Below are 18,451 nucleotides of genomic sequence, written 5' to 3'. Positions count from 1 at the left end.
CCGGCCCCGCCCCCAGGCACCACGAGGTCACGGCCGGGTCAGGCAACTTTATTACCAAAAAAACCAGAAATTGTACAGCGGGGGGGGCGGGGCGGCCCCAGGCCCCGCCCCCGGGCTGGCGGCGGGGGGAGGGGCTTCCTTCCGTGCCTCGGGCGGGTGGGCGGGGTTTGTGGTTTTTTTTTTTCTTTTTTCCAGGCTTTTTTCCTATAAAACCCCCGGGGCGGCCCCTCCCCCAGCGGGCCGGGGGGGGGAGGGGGGGGCCGGCGGGGGGGCCCCGCGGGGGGGGGCGGGGCGTCCTTATCGGGTCTGCTCGACTGCGGGGGGAGGGGGACGGGGGGGGGGTCAGGGGGCACCGGGCCCCCAGGACCCCCAGTGCCCCCCAGTCCCCCCGGGACCCCCACCCCAGCACCCCAATCCCCCCCAGGACCCCCCAATCCCCCTGTGGGACCCCCCAAACCCCTCCAATCTCCCCCAGACCCCCCAGGACCCCCAATCCCCCCCCCAGGAACCCCAATCCCCCTGTGGGACCCCCCAATCTCCCCCAGGACCCCCCAAAATCCCCCTGTGGGACCCCCCAACCCCCTCCAACCTCCCCCAGACCCCCCAGGACCCCCCAATCCCCCCCCCCCCAGGAACCCCAATCCCCCTGTGGGACCCCCCAACCCAGGTCCCCAGACCCCCCCAGACCCCCCAACCCCCTCCAATCTCCCCCAGACCCCCCAGGACCCCCCAATCCCCCCCCAGGAACCCCAATCCCCCTGTGGGACCCCCCAACCCCAGGTCCCCAGACCCCCCAAACCCCTCCAATCTCCCCCAGACCCCCCAGGACCCCCAATCCCCCCCCCAGGAACCCCAATCCCCCTGTGGGACCCCCCAACCCCAGGTCCCCAGACCCCCCAAACCCCTCCAATCTCCCCCAGACCCCCCAGGACCCCCCAATCCCCCCCAGGAACCCCAATCCCCCTGTGGGACCCCCCAACCCAGGTCCCCAGACCCCCCAAACCCCTCCAATCTCCCCCAGACCCCCCAGGACCCCCCAATCCCCCCCCAGGAACCTCAATCCCCCTGTGGGACCCCCCAATCTCCCCCAGGACCCCCAATCCCCCTGTGGGACCCCCCAACCCCCTCCAATCTCCCCCAGACCCCCCCAGGACCCCCCATCCCCCCCGGGACCCCCCCGGCCCCGCTCACTGTAGGAGGAGATGTCGATCTCGTCGGGCAGCTCGCTGATGTTCACCTCGAAGCGATCCTGGACGTCGTTCAGGATCTTGGCGTCGTTCTCGTCCGAGACGAAGGTGATGGCCAGGCCCTTGGTGCCGAAGCGCCCGGCCCGCGCCACCTGCGCGCACGGGGGGGGGTCAGGGCCCCCTTCACAGGGGGGGTCAGGGCCCGAGCCCCCCCTTCCCTCGCCCACAGCCCCCCTACGCCCCCGCCATCGCGGGCAGGGACCCCCGGCACAGGCACGGACCCCACATGCAGGCAAGGACCCCCCCCAGTGCAGGCAGGGCCCCCTGATCCCAGGCAGCCCCCTACCCAGTGCAGGCAGGACCCCCCCGGCACGGGCAGGACCCCCACCCGGCGCAGGCAGGACCCCCCTGGCGCAGGCAGGACCCCCACCCGGTGCAGGCAGGACCCCCTGGCGCGGGCAGGACCCCCCGGCGCGGGCAGGACCCCCCGGTGCAGGCAGGACCCCCCCGGCACAGGCAGGACCCCCCGGCGCAGGCAGGACCCCCCGGCACGGGCAGGACCCCCACCCGGTGCAGGCAGGACCCCCCCGGCGCGGGCAGGACCCCCCGGTGCAGGCAGGACCCCCACCCGGTGCAGGCAGGACCCCCACCCGGTGCAGGCAGGACCCCCCCGGCGCGGGCAGGACCCCCCCGGCGCGGGCAGGACCCCCACCCGGTGCAGGTAGGTGTCCGAGTCCTCGGGCATGTCGTAGTTGAAGGCGATGTTGACCCTCTCGATGTCCATCCCGCGGCCGAAGAGGTTGGTGGCCACCAGGATGCGGCGCTGGAAATCCTTGAACTGCTGGTACCGCGACAGCCTGGGGGGCGGGGGGGGGGGGGGTTAGCGGGGGGCCGGGGGCGCGGGGGCCCCCCAACCCCGCCGGGGCCGCACCGCTCCTCCTGGGGCATCCCGCGGTGGATGGCGATGGCCGGGAAGTTCTGCTCCACCAGCAGCTGGGCCAGGGCGATGCAGCGCTGCACCGACTTGACGAAGATCACCACCTGGGGGGGGGAGGGGCGAACTGGGGGTCAGGGACCCCCCCCGGGCCCCCCAGGACCTGGACACCCCCCCCCCCCCGGGACCCCCAGAACACCAATTTCCCCTCCTGCGCCCCCCAACCCCTCCCCTCCGCCCACCCTGAGCTCCTGGGACCCCCCAGACGTTGGGGACCCCCCAAGACCCCTCCTGGACCCCCCAAAACACCCAATTCCCCTCCTGGACCCCCCAAGGCCCCCCTCCCCCGCACCCACCCCCAAGTCCCTCAGACTTTGGGGTCCCCCCCCCGACACTGGGGTCCCCTCCCAGACCCCCCCAAAACTTGGACCCACCCCCCAGGACCCCCAAAACACCCAATTCCGCCCCCCCCAGACTCCCCCAACCCCTCCCCACCCCCCACCCCGAGTTCCTGGGACCCCCCTCAGATTTTGGGACACCCCCAGACTTTGGGGACCCCCCCCCGCCAGACCTTGGGGTCCCCCAGACCTCCCTCAAACCCCCCAAAACCTCCCCCGACCCTGGCTTCCCCCCAACCCCCCCCTCCTCCGCCCTCCCGGGACCCCTCCCCACACTTTTGGGGTGCCCCCCCCGTTTTTGGGGTCCCCCCACCTGGTTGAACTCCAGGACGTCGAGCAGGTCGAAGAGCTTGCGGTTCTTCTCGTTGTCCTTCAGCTTGACGTAGTACTGCTGCAGCCCGTGCAGCGTCAGCTTCGTCTCGTCGTCCACGAAGATCTCCATCGGCTGGGGGGGGGGGGGGGATGGGACAGCGCTCAGCCCCCGCCCCCCACCCCCAGCGCCGCCCCGGGCGCCCCCCCGCCTCCCTGCACCCCAGTACGGCCCCAGTACGGCCCCAGTACGGCCCCTGGGACCCCAGGGACCCCAATACAGCCCCAGAGGCTCCCTGCACCCCAGTACGGCCCCTGGGACCCCGATACGGCCCCGCGGGCGCCCCATGGCTCCCTGCACCCCTATAGAGCCCCTGGGACCCCAATATGGCCCCTGGGACCCCAAAAGTGCTCCCAGGGACCCCAATACGGCCCCGCGGGCGCCCCATGGCTCCCTGCACCCCTATAGAGCCCCTGGGACCCCAATATGGCCCCTGGGACCCCAAAAGTGCTCCCAGGGACCCCAATACAGCCCCAGAGGCTCCCTGCACCCCAGTACGGCCCCTGGGACCCCGATACGGCCCCGCAGGCGCCCTATGGCTCCCTGCACCCCTATAGAGCCCCTGGGACCCCAATATGGCCCCTGGGACCCCAAAAGTGCTCCCAGGGACCCCAATACGGCCCCAGAGGCTCCCTGTACCCCAGTACGGCCCCAGTACAGCCCCAGTACAGCCCCTGGGACCCCCGATACGGCCCCATAGGCTCCCTGCGCCCCTATATGGCCCCAGTACAGCCCCAGGGACCCCAATACGGCCCCACGGGCACCCTATGGCTCCCTGCACCCCAGTACGGCCCCAGTACGGCCCCTGGGACCCCCAAAAACTCCCAGGGACCCCAATACAGCCCCAGAGGCTCCCTCCACCCCAGTACGGCCCCTGGGACCCCGATACGGCCCTATGGGTGCCCCATGGCTCCCTGCACCCCTATAGAGCCCCTGGGACCCCAATATGGCCCCTGGGACCCCAAAAGTGCTCCCAGGGACCCCAATACGGCCCCACGGGCGCCCTATGGCTCCCTGCACCCCTATAGAGCCCCTGGGACCCCAATATGGCCCCTAGGACCCCAGAAGCGCTCCCAGGGACCCCAATACGGCCCCAGAGGCTCCCTGTACCCCAGTACGGCCCCAGTACAGCCCCAGTACAGCCCCTGGGACCCCCGATACGGCCCCATAGGCTCCCTGCGCCCCTATATGGCCCCAGTACAGCCCCAGGGACCCCAATACGGCCCCACGGGCACCCTATGGCTCCCTGCACCCCAGTACGGCCCCAGTACGGCCCCAGTACGGCCCCTGGGACCCCCAAAAACTCCCAGGGACCCCAATACAGCCCCAGAGGCTCCCTGCACCCCAGTACGGCCCCTGGGACCCCGATACGGCCCCGCGGGCGCCCCATGGCTCCCTGCACCCCTATAGAGCCCCTGGGACCCCAATATGGCCCCTGGGACCCCAAAAGTGCTCCCAGGGACCCCAATACGGCCCCACGGGCGCCCCATGGCTCCCTGCACCCCTATAGAGCCCCTGGGACCCCAATATGGCCCCTGGGACCCCAGAAGCGCTCCCAGGGACCCCAATACGGCCCCAGAGGCTCCCTGCACCCCACTACGGCCCCTGGGACCCCGATACGGCCCCGCGGGCGCCCTATGGCTCCCTGCACCCCTACAGAGCCCCTGCGACCCCAGTATGGCCCCTGGGACCCCAAAAGTGCTCCCAGGGACCCCAATACAGCCCCACGGGCGCCCTATGGCTCCCTGCACCCCTATAGTGCCCCTGGGACCCCAGTATGGCCCCTGGGACCCCAAAAGTGCTCCCAGGGACCCCAATACGGCCCCACGGGCGCCCCATGGCTCCCTGCACCCCTATAGAGCCCCTGGGACCCCAATATGGCCCCTAGGACCCCAGAAGCGCTCCCAGGGACCCCAATACGGCCCCAGAGGCTCCCTGTACCCCAGTACGGCCCCAGTACAGCCCCAGTACAGCCCCTGGGACCCCCGATACGGCCCCATAGGCTCCCTGCACCCCTATATGGCCCCAGTACAGCCCCAGGGACCCCAATACGGCCCCACGGGCACCCTATGGCTGCCTGCACCCCAGTACGGCCCCAGTACAGCCCCAGAGACCCTGATACAGCCCCATAGGTGCCCTATGGCTCCCTGCACCCCTATAGAGCCCCAGGACAGCCCCAATATGGCCCCTGGGACCCCAAAAGTGCTCCCAAGAACCCCAATATGGCCCCAGAGGCTCCCTGCACCCCTATATGGCCCCAGTACGGCCCCAGGGACCCCAATACGGCCCCACAGGCACCCTATGGCTCCCTGCACCCCTATAGAGCCCAAGGGACCCCAATACGGCCCCTGGGACCCCAAAAAAACTGAGGGACCCCAATACGGCCCCACGGGTGCCCTATGGCTCCCTGTACCCCTATATAGCCGCTGGGACCCCAATACAGCCCCAGAGGCTCCCTGCATCCCAGTACGGCCCCAGGGACCCCAGTACGGCCCCAGGGACCCCAATACGGCCCCATAGGCACCCTATGGCTCCCTGCACCCCAATACAACCCCAATATGGCCCCCGGGACCCCAAAAGTGCTCCCTGAGACCCCGATATGGCCCCAGAGGCTCCCTGCACCCCTATATGGCCCCAGGAACCTCAATACCGCCCCCGGGACCCCAAAAGTGCTCCCTGAGACCCCAATACGGCCCCAGAGGCTCCCTGCACCCCAGTATGGCCCCAGTACGGCCCCTGGGACCCCCAAAAACTCCCAGGGACCCCAATACAGCCCCATAGGCTCCCTGAACCCCAGTACGGCCCCAGTACGGCCCCAGTACGGCCCCAGGGACCCCACTATGGTCGCACAGGGTCCCTATGGCTCCCTGCACCCCTATATGGTCCCTAGGACCCCAATACAGCCCCTGGAACCCCAATACAAGCCTAGGGGCTCCCTGCACCCCAATACAGGTCCCAAGGACCCCACGGCAGCCCCACGGGACCCCTATAGCCCCCTGCACCCCAATACAGCCCCAGTGGCCCCTATACGGCCCCAGGGGCTCCCCACACCCCAACGCAGCTGCACAGACGCCCTATAGATTCCCGCACCCCCATACCATCCCCTAGGTTCCCTACACCCTAACGCAGCCCCCCAAACACCCTATGGCTGCGTATACCCCGCTGCAGCTCTACCCGTCCCCTATAGCCCCCCCCGGCTCCCTGCCCCCCAGGTGCCCCACAGACCCCCATATGCTTCTGTAGGCTCCCTATACCCTAACACAACCCTACAGATCTCCTGTAGCACCCTGGGGTGCCCTGCACCCTACGACAGCCCCATAGCTGACCTATGGCTCCCCGCACCCTGACGCGGCCCCATAGGCTCCCTATAGCATAGCACAGCCCCATGACTGCCCTATAGCAGCCTATAGCCCCCCAGCATGGCCCCAGGGACCCCAACAGGGCCCCTATACCATAGCACAGCCCCGCAGCTCCCCTATAGCACCCTATAGCCCCCAAACACCGCCCCAGAGACCCCAACAGGGCCCCCGAGACTCCCTACACCATAGCAGAGCTCCACAGCTCCCCTATAGCACCCTATAGCCCCCAACGCTGCCCCACAGAGCCCGACGGGGCCCCATACACTCCCTACACCACAGTACAGCCCCACAGCTCCCCTATAGCACCCTATAGCCCCCCAGCATGGCCCCAGGGACCCCAACAGGGCCCCTATACCATAGCACAACCCTGCAGCTCCCCTATAGCACCCTATAGCCACCAACGCTGCCCCACAGAGCCCGACGGGGCCCCATACACTCCCTACACCACAGCACAGCCCCACAGCTCCCCTATAGCACCCTACAGCCCCCCAGCATGGCCCCAGGGACCCCAACAGGGCCCCTATACCATAGCACAGCCCTGCAGCTCCCCTATAGCACCCTATAGCCACCAAGGCCGCCCCAGGGACCCCGACAGGGTTCCATACGCTCCCTATAGCATTGCACAGCCCCATGGCTAACCTATAGCGCCCTATAGCCCCTCAGCACGGCCCCAGGGACCCCGACAGGGCCCCTACGCCATCACACAGCCCCACAGCTGCTCTATAGCACCCTATAGCACCCTACAGCCCCCCAACGCCGCCCCAGGGACCCCAACGGGCCCCCTGCGCCCGAGGCAGCCCCGCAGCCCCCCCGCGGCCCCCCCCCCCCCCCCGCCCCCCCGAATCCTGCTCTCCGCCGGCTCCAGGAAAAGGATAAGCGGGGTCCGGGCGCCTGGAGGAGTCCGGGCCGGGCCGAGCCGCGCCGAGGCCGCGCCGCGCCGTGCCGAGGCCGTCCGGGTCCCGCCGTCTCCTCGCCGCCGTCTGCCGGAGCGCCGGGGGGGGCCGGGGGGGCCGAGAGCCGCAGGCACTTACTCGCTCGAGTGCGGGTGGGGGGGCTCTTCGCCGTCCGCCGGGCGGTTTTGGGGGCGGGCGGGACGGAACGAGGAAGAGGAGGAGGAGGAGGAGGAGGAGGAGGAGGAAGAAGAAGGGGGGCGGCTGGAGGGGGGAGACCCGAGAGATCTTCCGCAGGGGGGGCGGGGGCGGGGGGCAGCCCCCCGCGCCGGGGCGGGCGCCGGGGGCAAAGAAGGTAGAAGGGGTAATTACGTCTTGCATGAATTTGCGGCAGACGGGGCGGATTTCCTTGCTGAGCGTGGCGCTGAACATCATGACCTGCTTTTCGTGCGGGGTCATGCGGAAGATCTCCTGGACGTCCCGCCGCATGTCTGGGGGGGGGGCGCGGGGGGGGGTGACAGGGGGCTCCCCCGAACTCCTGCGCCCCCCTTCTCGACTCCTGGGGTCCCCCCAAGCTCCCCTCGGGCGCCTGGGTCCCCCCCCTGGGACCCCTGGGTCCTCCCCCGGACACTGGGGTCCCCCCAGATCTCCTCCGGGACCCCCCCCCTTGGACCCCCCCGCATCCCTGGGTCCCCCCAAATCTCCTCCAGGACCCCTGGGTCCCCCCCAAATCTTCTCCGGGACCCCTGGGCCCCCCCCGGATCCCTGAGTCCCCCCCTGGACTGTGCCAGACCCCTGGGTCCCCCCCAATCTTCTCCTGGACCCCTGGGTGCCCCCAAATCTCCTCCGATACCCCTGGGTGCCCCCGTAGGAGCCCCGGGTCCCCCTAAGACACCTTCCTGGATCCCTGCGTCCCCTTTGGGATGCCTGGGCCCCCCCCAAATCTCCTCCTGGGCCCCCCCAGTCGCCTGGGTGCCCCCACATCTCCCCGGCCCCCCCTCAATCCCCTCCTGGCCCCCTGAATGCCCCCCCCCCAGTCTCCTCCTGGCCCCCCCGGGTGCCCGCAGACCTCCCCGGCCCCCCCGGACCCACCGAGCTGCTCGAGCATCTTGTCGCACTCGTCCAGGATGAAGTGCTTGATGTGCTTCAGGTTGAGGCTCTTGTTGCGGGCCAGGGCCAGGATGCGGCCCGGGGTCCCCACCACGATGTGGGGGCAGTTCTTCTTCAGCACCTCCTCGTCCTTCTTGATCGACAGCCCCCCGAAGAACACCGCCACCTGCGGGGGGGCGCGCTCAGACCCCCGCCCCCCCCCCCCCCCCCGGGCTATCGGGGTGCCCTGGGCCGTTCGGGGTCCGTCCGCCAGCACCGATGCCCCCCCAAACCTCCCGGGGGCCCCCGCGTCCCCTAAACCCCCCTCCCACCCCCCTTGTACCCTGACCCCCCCTTGCCACCGCCCCCACCAGGATTTTGGGGTCCCCCGAGCCCCTTGGGGTGCCTTAAGGCCGCTCCACCGAGGCTGATGCCCCCCAAATCCCCCGGGGAGCCCCCCCCCCCGACCCCAACACCCCCTTTCCCACCCGCTGAACCCCGCTTTGCGCCCTGAGCCCCCCCAGTCTCAGCCGCTCCCTCTGCCGCCGCCCCCCCTCGCCAGGATTCCGGGGTCCCCCAGACCATTTGGGGCGATTCCAGGTTCCTCCGCCAAGGCCGGTGCCCCCCAGCGCCCCCAAAACCTCCCGGGGACCCCCAGGGGCTCTGGTGTCCCCCCACGCCCCCTTCCCCACCCCATTTCCCACCCCCTGAGCCCCCCTTGGCGCCCAAAGCCCCCCGGGCCCCCCCGAGCCCCTCACCTTGACGCTAGGCATGTACTTGGAGAAGCGCTCGTACTCCTTGCTGATCTGGAAGGCCAGCTCCCGCGTGTGACACATCACCAGCACCGACACCTGGAAGGGGGGACGCCCGCCCCGGGGCGGGGGGCTCAGCGCCGCGTGAGCCCCCCCAAACCCCCCCCCTCCCCCCGCGCCCCCGGGGGGGCCCTCACCTGCCCCGTGACGGGCTCCAGCTGCTGCAGGGTGGCCAGGACGAAGACGGCCGTCTTGCCCATGCCGGACTTGGCCTGGCAGAGCACGTCCATGCCCAGGATGGCCTGCGGGATGCACTCGTGCTGCACTGCGGGGCGAGGGGGGGGGTCAGTGCCGCCGGGGGGGCCCCACCCCCCCCCCCCCGGGACCCCCCGGGCACCTTCGGAGGGGTGCTCGAAGCCGCAGTCGACGATGGCGCGGAGCAGCTCGGGTTTGAGGAGGAAATCGCGGAAGCCCGAGCTGTGGATGGAGACGTAGGAGCCCTTCACGTCCTTCTTGGGCGCCGCCTCGGCCCCGTCGCCCCCCGCCGCGTTCTCCACCTCGTCGTCCTCATAGTCCAACAGCTCGTTATCCACGTCGTTCTCCGCCATCCTGACGGGGCTGCGGGGATGGGGCCTCAGCGGGGGGGTGCCCGGGCACCCGCAGCGGCACCCTGGCACCCAGGGAGCCACCGCCCCATGGGGGACCCCAGAAATTGGGGACCCATCTCCCCATAGGGGACTCTGGCACCCAGAGAGCCATCGCCCCATAGGGAATCCTGATGTCTGGGCACCCATCGCCCCATAGGGGACCCCAAAAATTGCACATCCATCACCCCATGGGAGACCCTGGCACCCAGGCACCCATCACCCCATGGGAGACCCCAGAAATCGGGCACCCATCGCCCCATAGGAGACCCCAGAGTCCAGGGACCTTTTGCTCCATACGGGACCCCCGGAGCTGGGCAGCCATCGCCCCATGGAGGACCCCAAAAACTGGGGAAACCCTGCCCCGTAGGGAACCCCGTGTCTGGGCACCCATCACCCCATAGGGGACCCCACAAACCGAGCACCCGTGGCCCCACAGGAGACCCTGGTGTCCAGGCACCCATCGCCCCATGAGGGACCCCATCTCTGGGCACCCATCGCCCCATAGGGGACCCCACAAACCAGGCACCCGTCGCCCTATCGGGGACCCTGGCATCCCAGGACCCACAGCCCCATAGGGCACCCCAAAAACTGGGCACCCGTCTCCCCGCGCGGGACTCCGGGGACCCACGGCCCCATCGGGGACCCCCATCTCCGGGCACCCATCGCCCCACAGGGGACCCCGGCACCCAGAGACCCACAGCCCCATAGGGGACCCCAGCAACCGGGCACCCATCGCCCCGTAAGGGACCCCAAAAACTGGGGACCCCTCGCCCCATAGGGAGCCCCGATATTTGGGCACCCGCGGCCCCATAAGGGACCCCACAGACCGGGCGCCCCTCACCCCACAGAGCACCTCGGCGCCCAGGGAGCCATCGCCCCGTAGGGGACCCCGTGTCTGGGCACCCGTCACCCCACGGGAGACCCCGATACCTGGGCACCCCAGGAACCAGGCACCCATCGCCCCAGGGGGAACCCTGGCACCCAGGGACCCATGGCCACACGGGGGACCCCAACACCCGGGCACCCATCGAGAACCGCGGCGTCCAGGGACCCTTTGCTCCATAGCGCACCCCAAAACCGGGGCACCCATCGCCCCACGCGGGACTCCGGGCACCCACGGCCCCATCGGGGACCCCCCGTCTCCGGGCACCCATCGCCCCGTAGGGGACCCCGGCCCCCAGGGACCCTTTACTCCATGAGGGACCCCGCGTCCGGGCACCCACAGCCCCATAGCGGACCCCACAAACCGGGCCCCCATCGCCCCACGGGGGACCCGGGCGTGCAGGGACCCCCGGCCCCGGGCCCCCTCCGCCGCCCCCCCCCCCCCCCGGCGCCGGGCTCCTCCCCCGCCGGCCGCAGCCAATCCCCTCCCTTCCCGCCACGGCTCCGGCCGCTCCTCCCGCCCCCCCGCCGGGCCGCGTTCCCCCCCCTCCCGGGCCGCGTCCCCCCCGCAGCCTCCCCCGGTTCCCCGCCGCCGCCGCCGCCGCCATCTTGGCGCCCACAATGGCGGCGGGGCCGTTGGGGGCCCCCCCGAGCGGCGGCGGCGGGATCGGAGGGCGGCGGCGGGCGCGGAGGGGCCCGGGCGCGGGGTATCGGCGGGCGCGGGGCCCCGATGGGCGGCGGGGGCGGCGATGCGCGGCCGATGGCGGGGCCGGGCCGGGCCGCGCCGCCATCACTCACCGCTGAGCGCTGCGACCGCCGCGGGAGGGAGTGGGCGGGGCTGCGCGGGCGTCACTTCCGGCCCCGCCCCGCGGGCCGCGCCGCTCAGGCCCCCTCCGCACCGCGGGGCTGCCCGCGGCGATCGCCTGATCCCGCCCGGACGCAACCGCGCCCCCGCCGCCTCGCCCCGGGCCCCCCCCAGCCCCGGCCCCGCCGCTCCCGGCCCCCGCCGCGCCCCCGCTCCCGCCGCTCCCCGGCCCCGCCGCCCCGCGGGGACGCGACCTCCGATCAGGCGGCGCCGCGGGCAGCCCCGCGCCGGGGGCCCTCGGAGGGAAGGGCGGGAAACGCCGTTGCCAAGGCGACGGGGCCCTGGCGGGGAAGCCCCGCCCCGCCCCCGCGGGCCCGCCCCCGCCGCGTCGCTATGGCGACGGTTCCCGCCGCCGCCTGGCCACGCCCCCTCGAGTGACGACGCGGAGCCGGGCTGAGCGAGCGCCTTTATTGAGCCCCGCCCACCTCGGGGGCGTGGTCGGGGGCGGGGTCAGGGGTCGCCGGCGATGCTGATGGTGGCCAATGACACGGTCTCGGTGGAGAGGCTCCGCCCCTTCTCGTAGATGAGGTAGAGGAAGGGGGCGTGGCCCCGGGCGCCAGGGGGCGGGGCCGCCATCGAGGAGTACCCGCTGGGCCCCGCCCACACCTGCAGGCCACGCCCCCACCACGTGGTGCCGTTGGTGAAGCTCCAGCGCAGCGTCAGGTTCACCCCTGCCGGGGGGGGGGCGGGGTCTGTCGGTCCACGCCCACACAAAAGCCACGCCCACACAAAAGCCACACCCACAAACCCAGGTCCCCCGGGTCCCTCTGACCCCCGCTGAGCCCCTGCCCAGCCCCCCCGAGCCCCCCAGGACCCCCCCAGGTCCCCAAACCCCCTTGGGTCCCCCCAAGCCCCCCAGGACCCCCATGGGACCCCCCCAAGCCCCCACCCAGGCCCCCTGAGCCCCCCAGGACCCACCCGAGCCTCTGCCGAGGCCCCCCAAGACCCCCAGGACCCCCAGGAATCCCCAAGCCCCCACCCAGGTCCCCCTGGGTCCCCCTGAGCCCCCCAGGACCCCCCGAGCCCCCCTGAGCCCCTGCCCAGGCCCCCCAAGACCCCCAGGACTCCCCCAGGTCCCCCCACCTGGGTCCTCCCAGGTCCCCCTGAGCCCCCCAGGATCCCCCAAGCCCCCACCCCGGTCCCCCCGGGTCCCCCTGAGCCCCCCAGGACCCCTCTGAGACTCTCCCTGGGTCCCCCAGGACCCCCCGAGCCCCCACCCGGGTCCCCCCGAGCCCCCCGGGCCCCCCCTCACGCTGGCTCTCGTGGGCGGGGTTGCTGAAGAAGACGAGGTCGCCGGTGACGAGGACGCCGGCCGCCACGGCGGGGTCGACCAGGGCGGAGTCGAAGGTGACGGCGCCGGGGGGAAGGGTCTCGCCCCCGTCCCAGCTCCGCGCCACCATCCGGCACCGGCACCGGTAGAAGTTCTGGTTCCGGATGTTGACGGCGATGGAGCCGTCCGGCAGCTCGTAGGGCTGCGGGCAGGGGGAGACCCCCAAAGTGCTGGGGTCCCCCCCATTCCCGGACGCCCGGGTCCCCAGGGAGGCCCCCGTTGCCCCGGGACCCCCCCAAAGGGCTGGGGTCCCCCCCCCGCCCCCCCGGTACAAGGGTCCCCCCCATCCCCAGGCACCTGGGTCCCCGGGGAGCCCCCCATTGCCCCAGGACACCCCCAAAGGGCCAGGGTCCCCCCCCTGCCCCCCAGGTACGAGGGTCCCCCCCATCCCCAGGCACCTGGGTCCCCGGGGAGCCCCCATTGCCCCAGGACCCCCCAAAAGGGCTGAGGTCCCCCCCCAGCCACTGGGGTCCCCTCTATTCCCAGACACCCAGGTCCCCTGGGAAACCCACAGTGCCCCAGGACCCCCCCCAAGTGCTGGTCCCCCCTCCACCCCCCAGGTACGAGGGTCCCCCCCCATTCCCGGATGCCTGAGTCCCCTGGGAGACCCCCACTGCCCCGGGCCCCCCCCAAAGGGCCAAGGTCCCCGTCCCCCCCCCGCCCCCCGGGTCCCCCCCAACCTGGCACTCATCGGGGGTGAAGTCCCGGGGGCGGCGGGGGGCCCCGAAGGGGATGGCGGGCAGGACCCCCCCCCGCCGCCAGTGCCGGCCCCCATCGTCGCTCAGCAGCAGCGAGACCCCGTCCCGCTCCAGCGTCCCGTGGCCGCAGAACACCAGGCGCCCCCGCGCCGGCGCCCGCTGCTTCTGGGGGGGACGCGCACATGGCACCCCCGCCCGGGCGCCTGGGCCCCCCAGGGCCCCCCCAGTCACCCCCCCATTCCCGACACCGGGGTCCCCCCAGACCCCTGGGACCCCCCACACCCGTGGGTGACCCCCCTCGGGACGCTGGGGTCCCCCCAGAACCCTGGGACCCCCCGGTCCCCCGCACCCCGGACCCCAGGGACCCCCTGGCCCCCCGCCACCCCCCTCCCCGGTACCTGGATGCCGTAGCCGGGCCCGGGGGCAAAGACCTCGTTGCCGACGACCCCTGAGAGGTTCTGGGGGGGTCCCCAGGAGCGGCCGCCGTCGCGGCTGCGCAGGAGGTGGGTGCTGGGGGGGCCGCAGGCCTGGGGGGGGTGGGCGCAGCGGGCGAAGAGCAGCAGCACCTCATCCCCCGCCACCGCCAGCGCCCCCAGGCTCAGCCCATCCCCCGCCGAGCCGTCGTCCGCCGCCACCCGCGTCGGGCTCCACGTCGCGCCTGGGGGGGGGGACACACGCGGTCAGACCCCCCCAGAGCCCCCCGGCACCACCCTGGGCCCCCAACCCCCCCTCAGGGACCACCCAGGGCCACCCAAGCCCCTCAGGAACCCCCCACGTCCAACAGGGTCCCCTCAGGACCCCCCCAACCTCCCTCCAAGAGCTGCCTGACCCCCCCGGCCCCCCCAGACCCCCACAAGGTCCCCCCAGACCCCCCAAAGACCTCACAGCCCTCCCAGTTCTCCTTCAGACCCCACTAAGACCTCTCCGACCACCCCAGGACCCCCCAGAGCCCTCTTAGACCCCCCACAGCCCCCTCAAGAGCTCTTTAACCCCCCAGACCCCTCTTAGACCCCCCCAGGTCCCTCCGGACCCCCACCTCCGTCGGGGGAGTGGCGGCAGGCGATGACCTTGGCCCCCACGTCGGCGGCCGAGCGCTTGCGCCCCTCGGCGCAGGCCAGCAGGGCCCCCCCGGGGGTGACGGCCACCAGCGGCACCCGGAAGGTGTGGACCCCCCCGCGCCCCTCCCCGCTCACCCACAGCAGCTGCTCCCGCACCACCCGTGGGCGCACCTAGGGGGGGAACGGGGGGTCAGGGGGGCAATGGGGGGGCTGGGGGGGGGCAATGGGGAGCATATAAAGCAGTTGGGAGGCTCTGGGGGAGCTTTGAGGGGCCTATAGAGGGGCTGGGGGGCTCTGAGGGGCTATGGGGGGGCTTTGGGGGACCTATAGAGGGGTTGGGGGAGCCTTGGGGGGCCTATGGAGGGGCTGGGGGGCTCTGAGGGGGTGTGGGGGGGCTTTGGCGGACCTATAGAGGGGTTGGGGGAGCCTTGGGGGGCCTATGGAGGGGCTGGGGGCCTCTGAGGGGCTATGGGGGGCTTTGGCGGACCTATAGAGGGGTTGGGGGGAGCCTTGGGGGGCCTATAGAGGGGCTGGGGGGCTCTGAGGGGGTGTGGGGGGCTTTGAGGGGCCTATAGAGGGGCTGGAAGGTTCTAAAGGGGTGTAGGAGGAGCTTGGGGGGCCTATGGAGAAGTTGGGGGCTCTGTAGGGGCAATGGGGGGGCCTATAGAAGGGCTAGGGGGACTCTGAGGGGGTTTTGGGGGGCCTATAGAGGGGTTGGGGGACCTATGGAGCAGTTCGGGGGGCCGTGGGGGACCTATAGAGGGGCTGGAGGGCTCTGAGGGGCTATAAAGGGCCTTGGGGGGGCCTATGAAGGGGTTGGGGGGCTCTGTAGGGGCAATGGGGGGGGCTATAGAGGGGCTGGGGGGTTCTGAGGGGGTGGGGGGCTTTGGGGGGCCTATAGAGGAGGTGGGGGGGCTTTGGGGGCCTATGGGGGGGCTGGGGGGCTCTGGGGAAGGTATGGGGGGGCTGGGAGGGGCCTGTAGAGGGGTCGGGGGGCTCTGAGGGGGGCAAGGAGGCGTTAGCGGGGGGCAAGGGGGGCACTGGGGGGGCTCTGGGGGCCGTTAATGGGGGGCAGCAGGAGCCTATGGAGGGGTCGGGGGGCGCCAACGGCGGTACCGTCCCGGGGGTCGCGGCCCAGCGGGCGGCGGCGGCGCCGATCGCCAGCAGCAGCAGCAGCGCCGGGAAGCGGCGGCCCGGCGCCATCGCGGCCCCTTTAAGGCCCCGCCGCGTCACGTGCCCGGAGCCGTGCACTCCCTTCAAGCGGCGACGCCGGCGGGGGCGGGGCCTCCCTTAAAGCGGCGCCGCCGGTGGGGCCCACCGGCCGAAACCGGCTGATTTTTGGGGCGAAAACCCCCCTTTTATTGCACTTCCGCGTCCCGCCGCGCCCGCGGAGGCCCCGCCCCCACCTGTCCTGCGGAAGGGCGTGGCCAGCCGCGGCCACGCCCCCTTCTGGTCCACGAGGCCCCGTTGCATGCTGGGAAACATCCGGTCAGGGCTCAGCCAATCGCAGCATCGGCCCCGAGGGGGTGGGGACGCTGCGGGGGAGGGGTCAGGGGTCACCCGGGGTCACCCACGGGTCAAGGGTCACCCAGGAGTCACCTCAGGGTCACAGAGGGGTCGAGGGTCACGCAGGGGGGGCAGACAAGGGTCACGCAGGGGTCAGGGGTCACTGAGGAGTCACATCGGAGTCACACAGGGGTCAGGGGCGACGCGAGGGGCAGGCGGGGGTCCCGCGGGGATGGGGGTGGGGGGCCCCCGGGGGTGGGGGTGGGGGTACCTGCGCAGCAGCTGGGCCCCCAGGAGGTCGTGCAGGAGGTACCCCACCCCCAGGCGGGCGCCCGGGGGGGCCCTTCGCGCCTTCAGCTCCCGCAGGGGCACCTCCCGGTGCCGCGCCCGGCGCACAACGCCCAGCAGCGCCCGGCGCCCTGCGGGGACAGGGGTCACTCGGGGGGGCCTGGGGGGCTGCGGGGGGATGGGGTTTGGGGTCCCCTGGGGGGTTTGGGGGGCACCTGAGGGGTTTGGGGGCTCCTGGGAGAGGTTGGGGGTCCCATAAGGGGTTCGGGGGGCCCTGGGGGGGGGGGATTAGGGGTCCCCTGGGAGGAGTTGGGGCCCCCTGGAGTTTTTGGGGGGCCCTGGGGGTCCCCTGGGGGCTTTCAGGGGTTCCTGAGGGGGGGCTGGGGGCCCCTGAGGGCTTTGAGCGGCTCCTGAAGGGGGGTTGGGAGGGTTTGGGGGCTCCTGGGAGAGGTTGGGGGTCCCCTGGGGGGGATTAGGGGTTCCCTTGGAGGTTTTGGGGGGCTCCTGAGGAGGGGGTTGGGGGGGTCCCCACGCACCGCGGACGAAGGCCCGGACGAAGCGGCCGACCCCCGGCACCGCCAGCCACCAGCTGCCGGCGTCGCGCACCGTCAGCACCCCCGCGGCCACCAGCTGCCTGGGGGAGGGGAAGAAGGGGGGTGAGGACCCCCCCATCTTAAATCACCACGGGGGGCCCCCACCCCCCCCCAGGGACCCCCCCCCCGCCCCCCTGGGGCGGGGGCGGGGTCCCTGGGGGGGGTGGGGGCCCCAGGGTGGGGGTGGGGGTCCCCCCCGTACGTGACGTCGCCGTCCTGGAAGCCCAGCGCCCGCAGGCGGCCCTGCTCGTAGCCGAGGTCGGGGCAAGCGGCCACGGCCGCGTCCAGGAATCGCCGCACCAGCCCCGCGCGGGGGGTCCCCGCCACCGCCGCCAGCACCTGGGGGAGGGGGGGGGGGGGGGGGAGAGAAAGTCATCGAGGCCCCCGAAATCCCGCGAATTCGCCCCAAAACCCCGCGCTACCTTCTCCCTGTAGGGCTCCGTGAAGACGACCCCCAGCGCGTCGCTGCCCAGCCCCAGGTGGAGCAGCCGGATGCGGCCCTCGTCCCTCAGCCGGTTCTGGGGAGGGGGAGAGGGGGTGAACGGCGGGGGGGACGGGACCCGGCCCGGGGGCGGCCCCGGGGTGGGGGTGGGGGGTGGGGGGTTGTCCCCGGCCTCACCAGGTGCCGGTCGACGGCGGTGCGGTCGCTGACGAGGCTGTAGAGCTGATGGCGGAGAACCAGCGGGGGCAGCGCGTCCCCGAAGAGACCCCGGGGGAAAAGAGCGGCCACGTCCCGCAGCGCCGCCTCCACCGACCCCGGGCTGCCGGGCAGCGGGGAGACCCCCCCCGCTCCTCCCGCGCCCCCCCCGGCCTCCGCGGCCCCGGGCCCCGGCTCCAGGCGCGGCCTCTTGGCCCCGAAGGCGCCGCAGAGGAGGAGGCGGCGGCGGCGGCCCATGGCGGGGTCCGTCCCCCCCCGATGACGTCGCGACGCCCGGCGCGCCATGATGACGTCGCGGAGCCGTGGGCGGGGCGCGGCGGCGGGGAGTGGCGCTGCCGCAAAGGGGCCGGCGCGTGTGCGCGAGTGGGCGGAGCCAGCGGGCTGAACCACGTGGGGCGGGGGGGGAGGACTGAACCATTTGGGGCCAATGGGGGGGGGGAATAGACTGCATCACGCGGGTCAATGGGGCGGACTGAACCATGTGGACCAATGGGGGGACCAGACTGAACCATGTGGGGCCAATGGGGGCCCGGACTGAATCACGTGGGTCAAGGGGGCGGACTGAACCATGTGGACCAATGGGGGGAACAGACTGAACCATGTGGACCAATGGGGGGGAACCAGGCTGAACCATGTGGGGCCAATGGGGGCCCGGACTGCATCACGTGGGTCAATGGGGCGGACTGAACCATGTGCGGCCAATGGGGGGGGGAACAGACTGAACCATATGAACCAACGAGGGGCCCAGACTGAACCACGTAGACCAATGGGGGAACGGACTGAACCATGTGGACCAATGGGGTGGTGGGGGGGGGAACGACAGACTGAATCACGTGGGTCAATGGGGAGGTGGACTGAACCATGTGGATCAACTAGGGGGGAGCAGACTGAACCCCGTAGACCAATGGGCGGACAGACTGAACCACGTGGGTCAATGGGGGGGACAG

At 72.2% G+C, this 18,451-nt stretch overlaps 3 protein-coding genes across 7 annotated transcripts; all 3 read right to left on the bottom strand.

Annotated features, from left to right (window-relative positions):
- Window positions 1-31: 31 nt before the first annotated feature.
- Window positions 32-11,456, bottom strand: DDX39B (DExD-box helicase 39B). Its single transcript, XM_087730024.1, has 11 exons — window positions 11,307-11,456; window positions 9,377-9,597; window positions 9,177-9,304; window positions 8,986-9,078; window positions 8,231-8,414; window positions 7,511-7,629; window positions 2,833-2,964; window positions 2,119-2,228; window positions 1,900-2,044; window positions 1,192-1,339; window positions 32-314 (listed from the first exon to the last, which is right to left on the bottom strand). Exons 2-11 carry the CDS (start codon window positions 9,585-9,587, stop codon window positions 298-300), a joined length of 1,287 nt encoding a protein of 428 aa, XP_087586150.1. The 5' UTR covers window positions 9,588-9,597; window positions 11,307-11,456; the 3' UTR covers window positions 32-297.
- A 311-nt stretch (window positions 11,457-11,767) lies between these two features.
- On the bottom strand, window positions 11,768-15,993 carry NEU1 (neuraminidase 1). Of its 5 annotated transcripts, none has more exons than XM_087730038.1 (6): window positions 15,866-15,972; window positions 14,595-14,630; window positions 13,800-14,059; window positions 13,384-13,566; window positions 12,626-12,845; window positions 11,768-12,044 (listed from the first exon to the last, which is right to left on the bottom strand). In XM_087730038.1, exons 1-6 carry the CDS (start codon window positions 15,942-15,944, stop codon window positions 11,824-11,826), a joined length of 999 nt encoding a protein of 332 aa, XP_087586164.1. In that variant the 5' UTR covers window positions 15,945-15,972; the 3' UTR covers window positions 11,768-11,823. The 5 variants fall into 5 exon arrangements, with proteins under 5 accessions (XP_087586164.1, XP_087586162.1, XP_087586163.1 ...); XM_087730036.1 differs by lacking the exon at window positions 15,866-15,972 and adding an exon at window positions 15,576-15,802 and having other exon boundaries at window positions 14,438-14,630; XM_087730037.1 differs by lacking the exon at window positions 15,866-15,972 and adding an exon at window positions 15,576-15,802 and having other exon boundaries at window positions 13,384-13,563; window positions 14,438-14,630.
- On the bottom strand, window positions 15,792-17,785 carry WHR1 (winged helix repair factor 1). The gene is made up of 6 exons (XM_087730050.1): window positions 17,466-17,785; window positions 17,269-17,364; window positions 17,049-17,185; window positions 16,790-16,887; window positions 16,237-16,384; window positions 15,792-15,994 (listed from the first exon to the last, which is right to left on the bottom strand). The coding sequence occupies exons 1-6, from the start codon at window positions 17,739-17,741 to the stop codon at window positions 15,949-15,951; spliced, it is 801 nt and encodes a 266-aa protein (XP_087586176.1). The 5' UTR covers window positions 17,742-17,785; the 3' UTR covers window positions 15,792-15,948.
- Window positions 17,786-18,451: the final 666 nt, after the last annotated feature.

The sequence above is a fragment of the Nipponia nippon genome, unplaced genomic scaffold, assembly GCF_047370975.1.
Source record: "Nipponia nippon isolate SJK-2023a ecotype South Korea unplaced genomic scaffold, ASM4737097v1 scaffold_47, whole genome shotgun sequence".
In the NCBI taxonomy this organism is placed as follows: domain Eukaryota; kingdom Metazoa; phylum Chordata; class Aves; order Pelecaniformes; family Threskiornithidae; genus Nipponia; species Nipponia nippon.
Note: the sequence above shows the minus strand (reverse complement) of the source record. Positions and strands in the feature narration are given on the sequence as shown.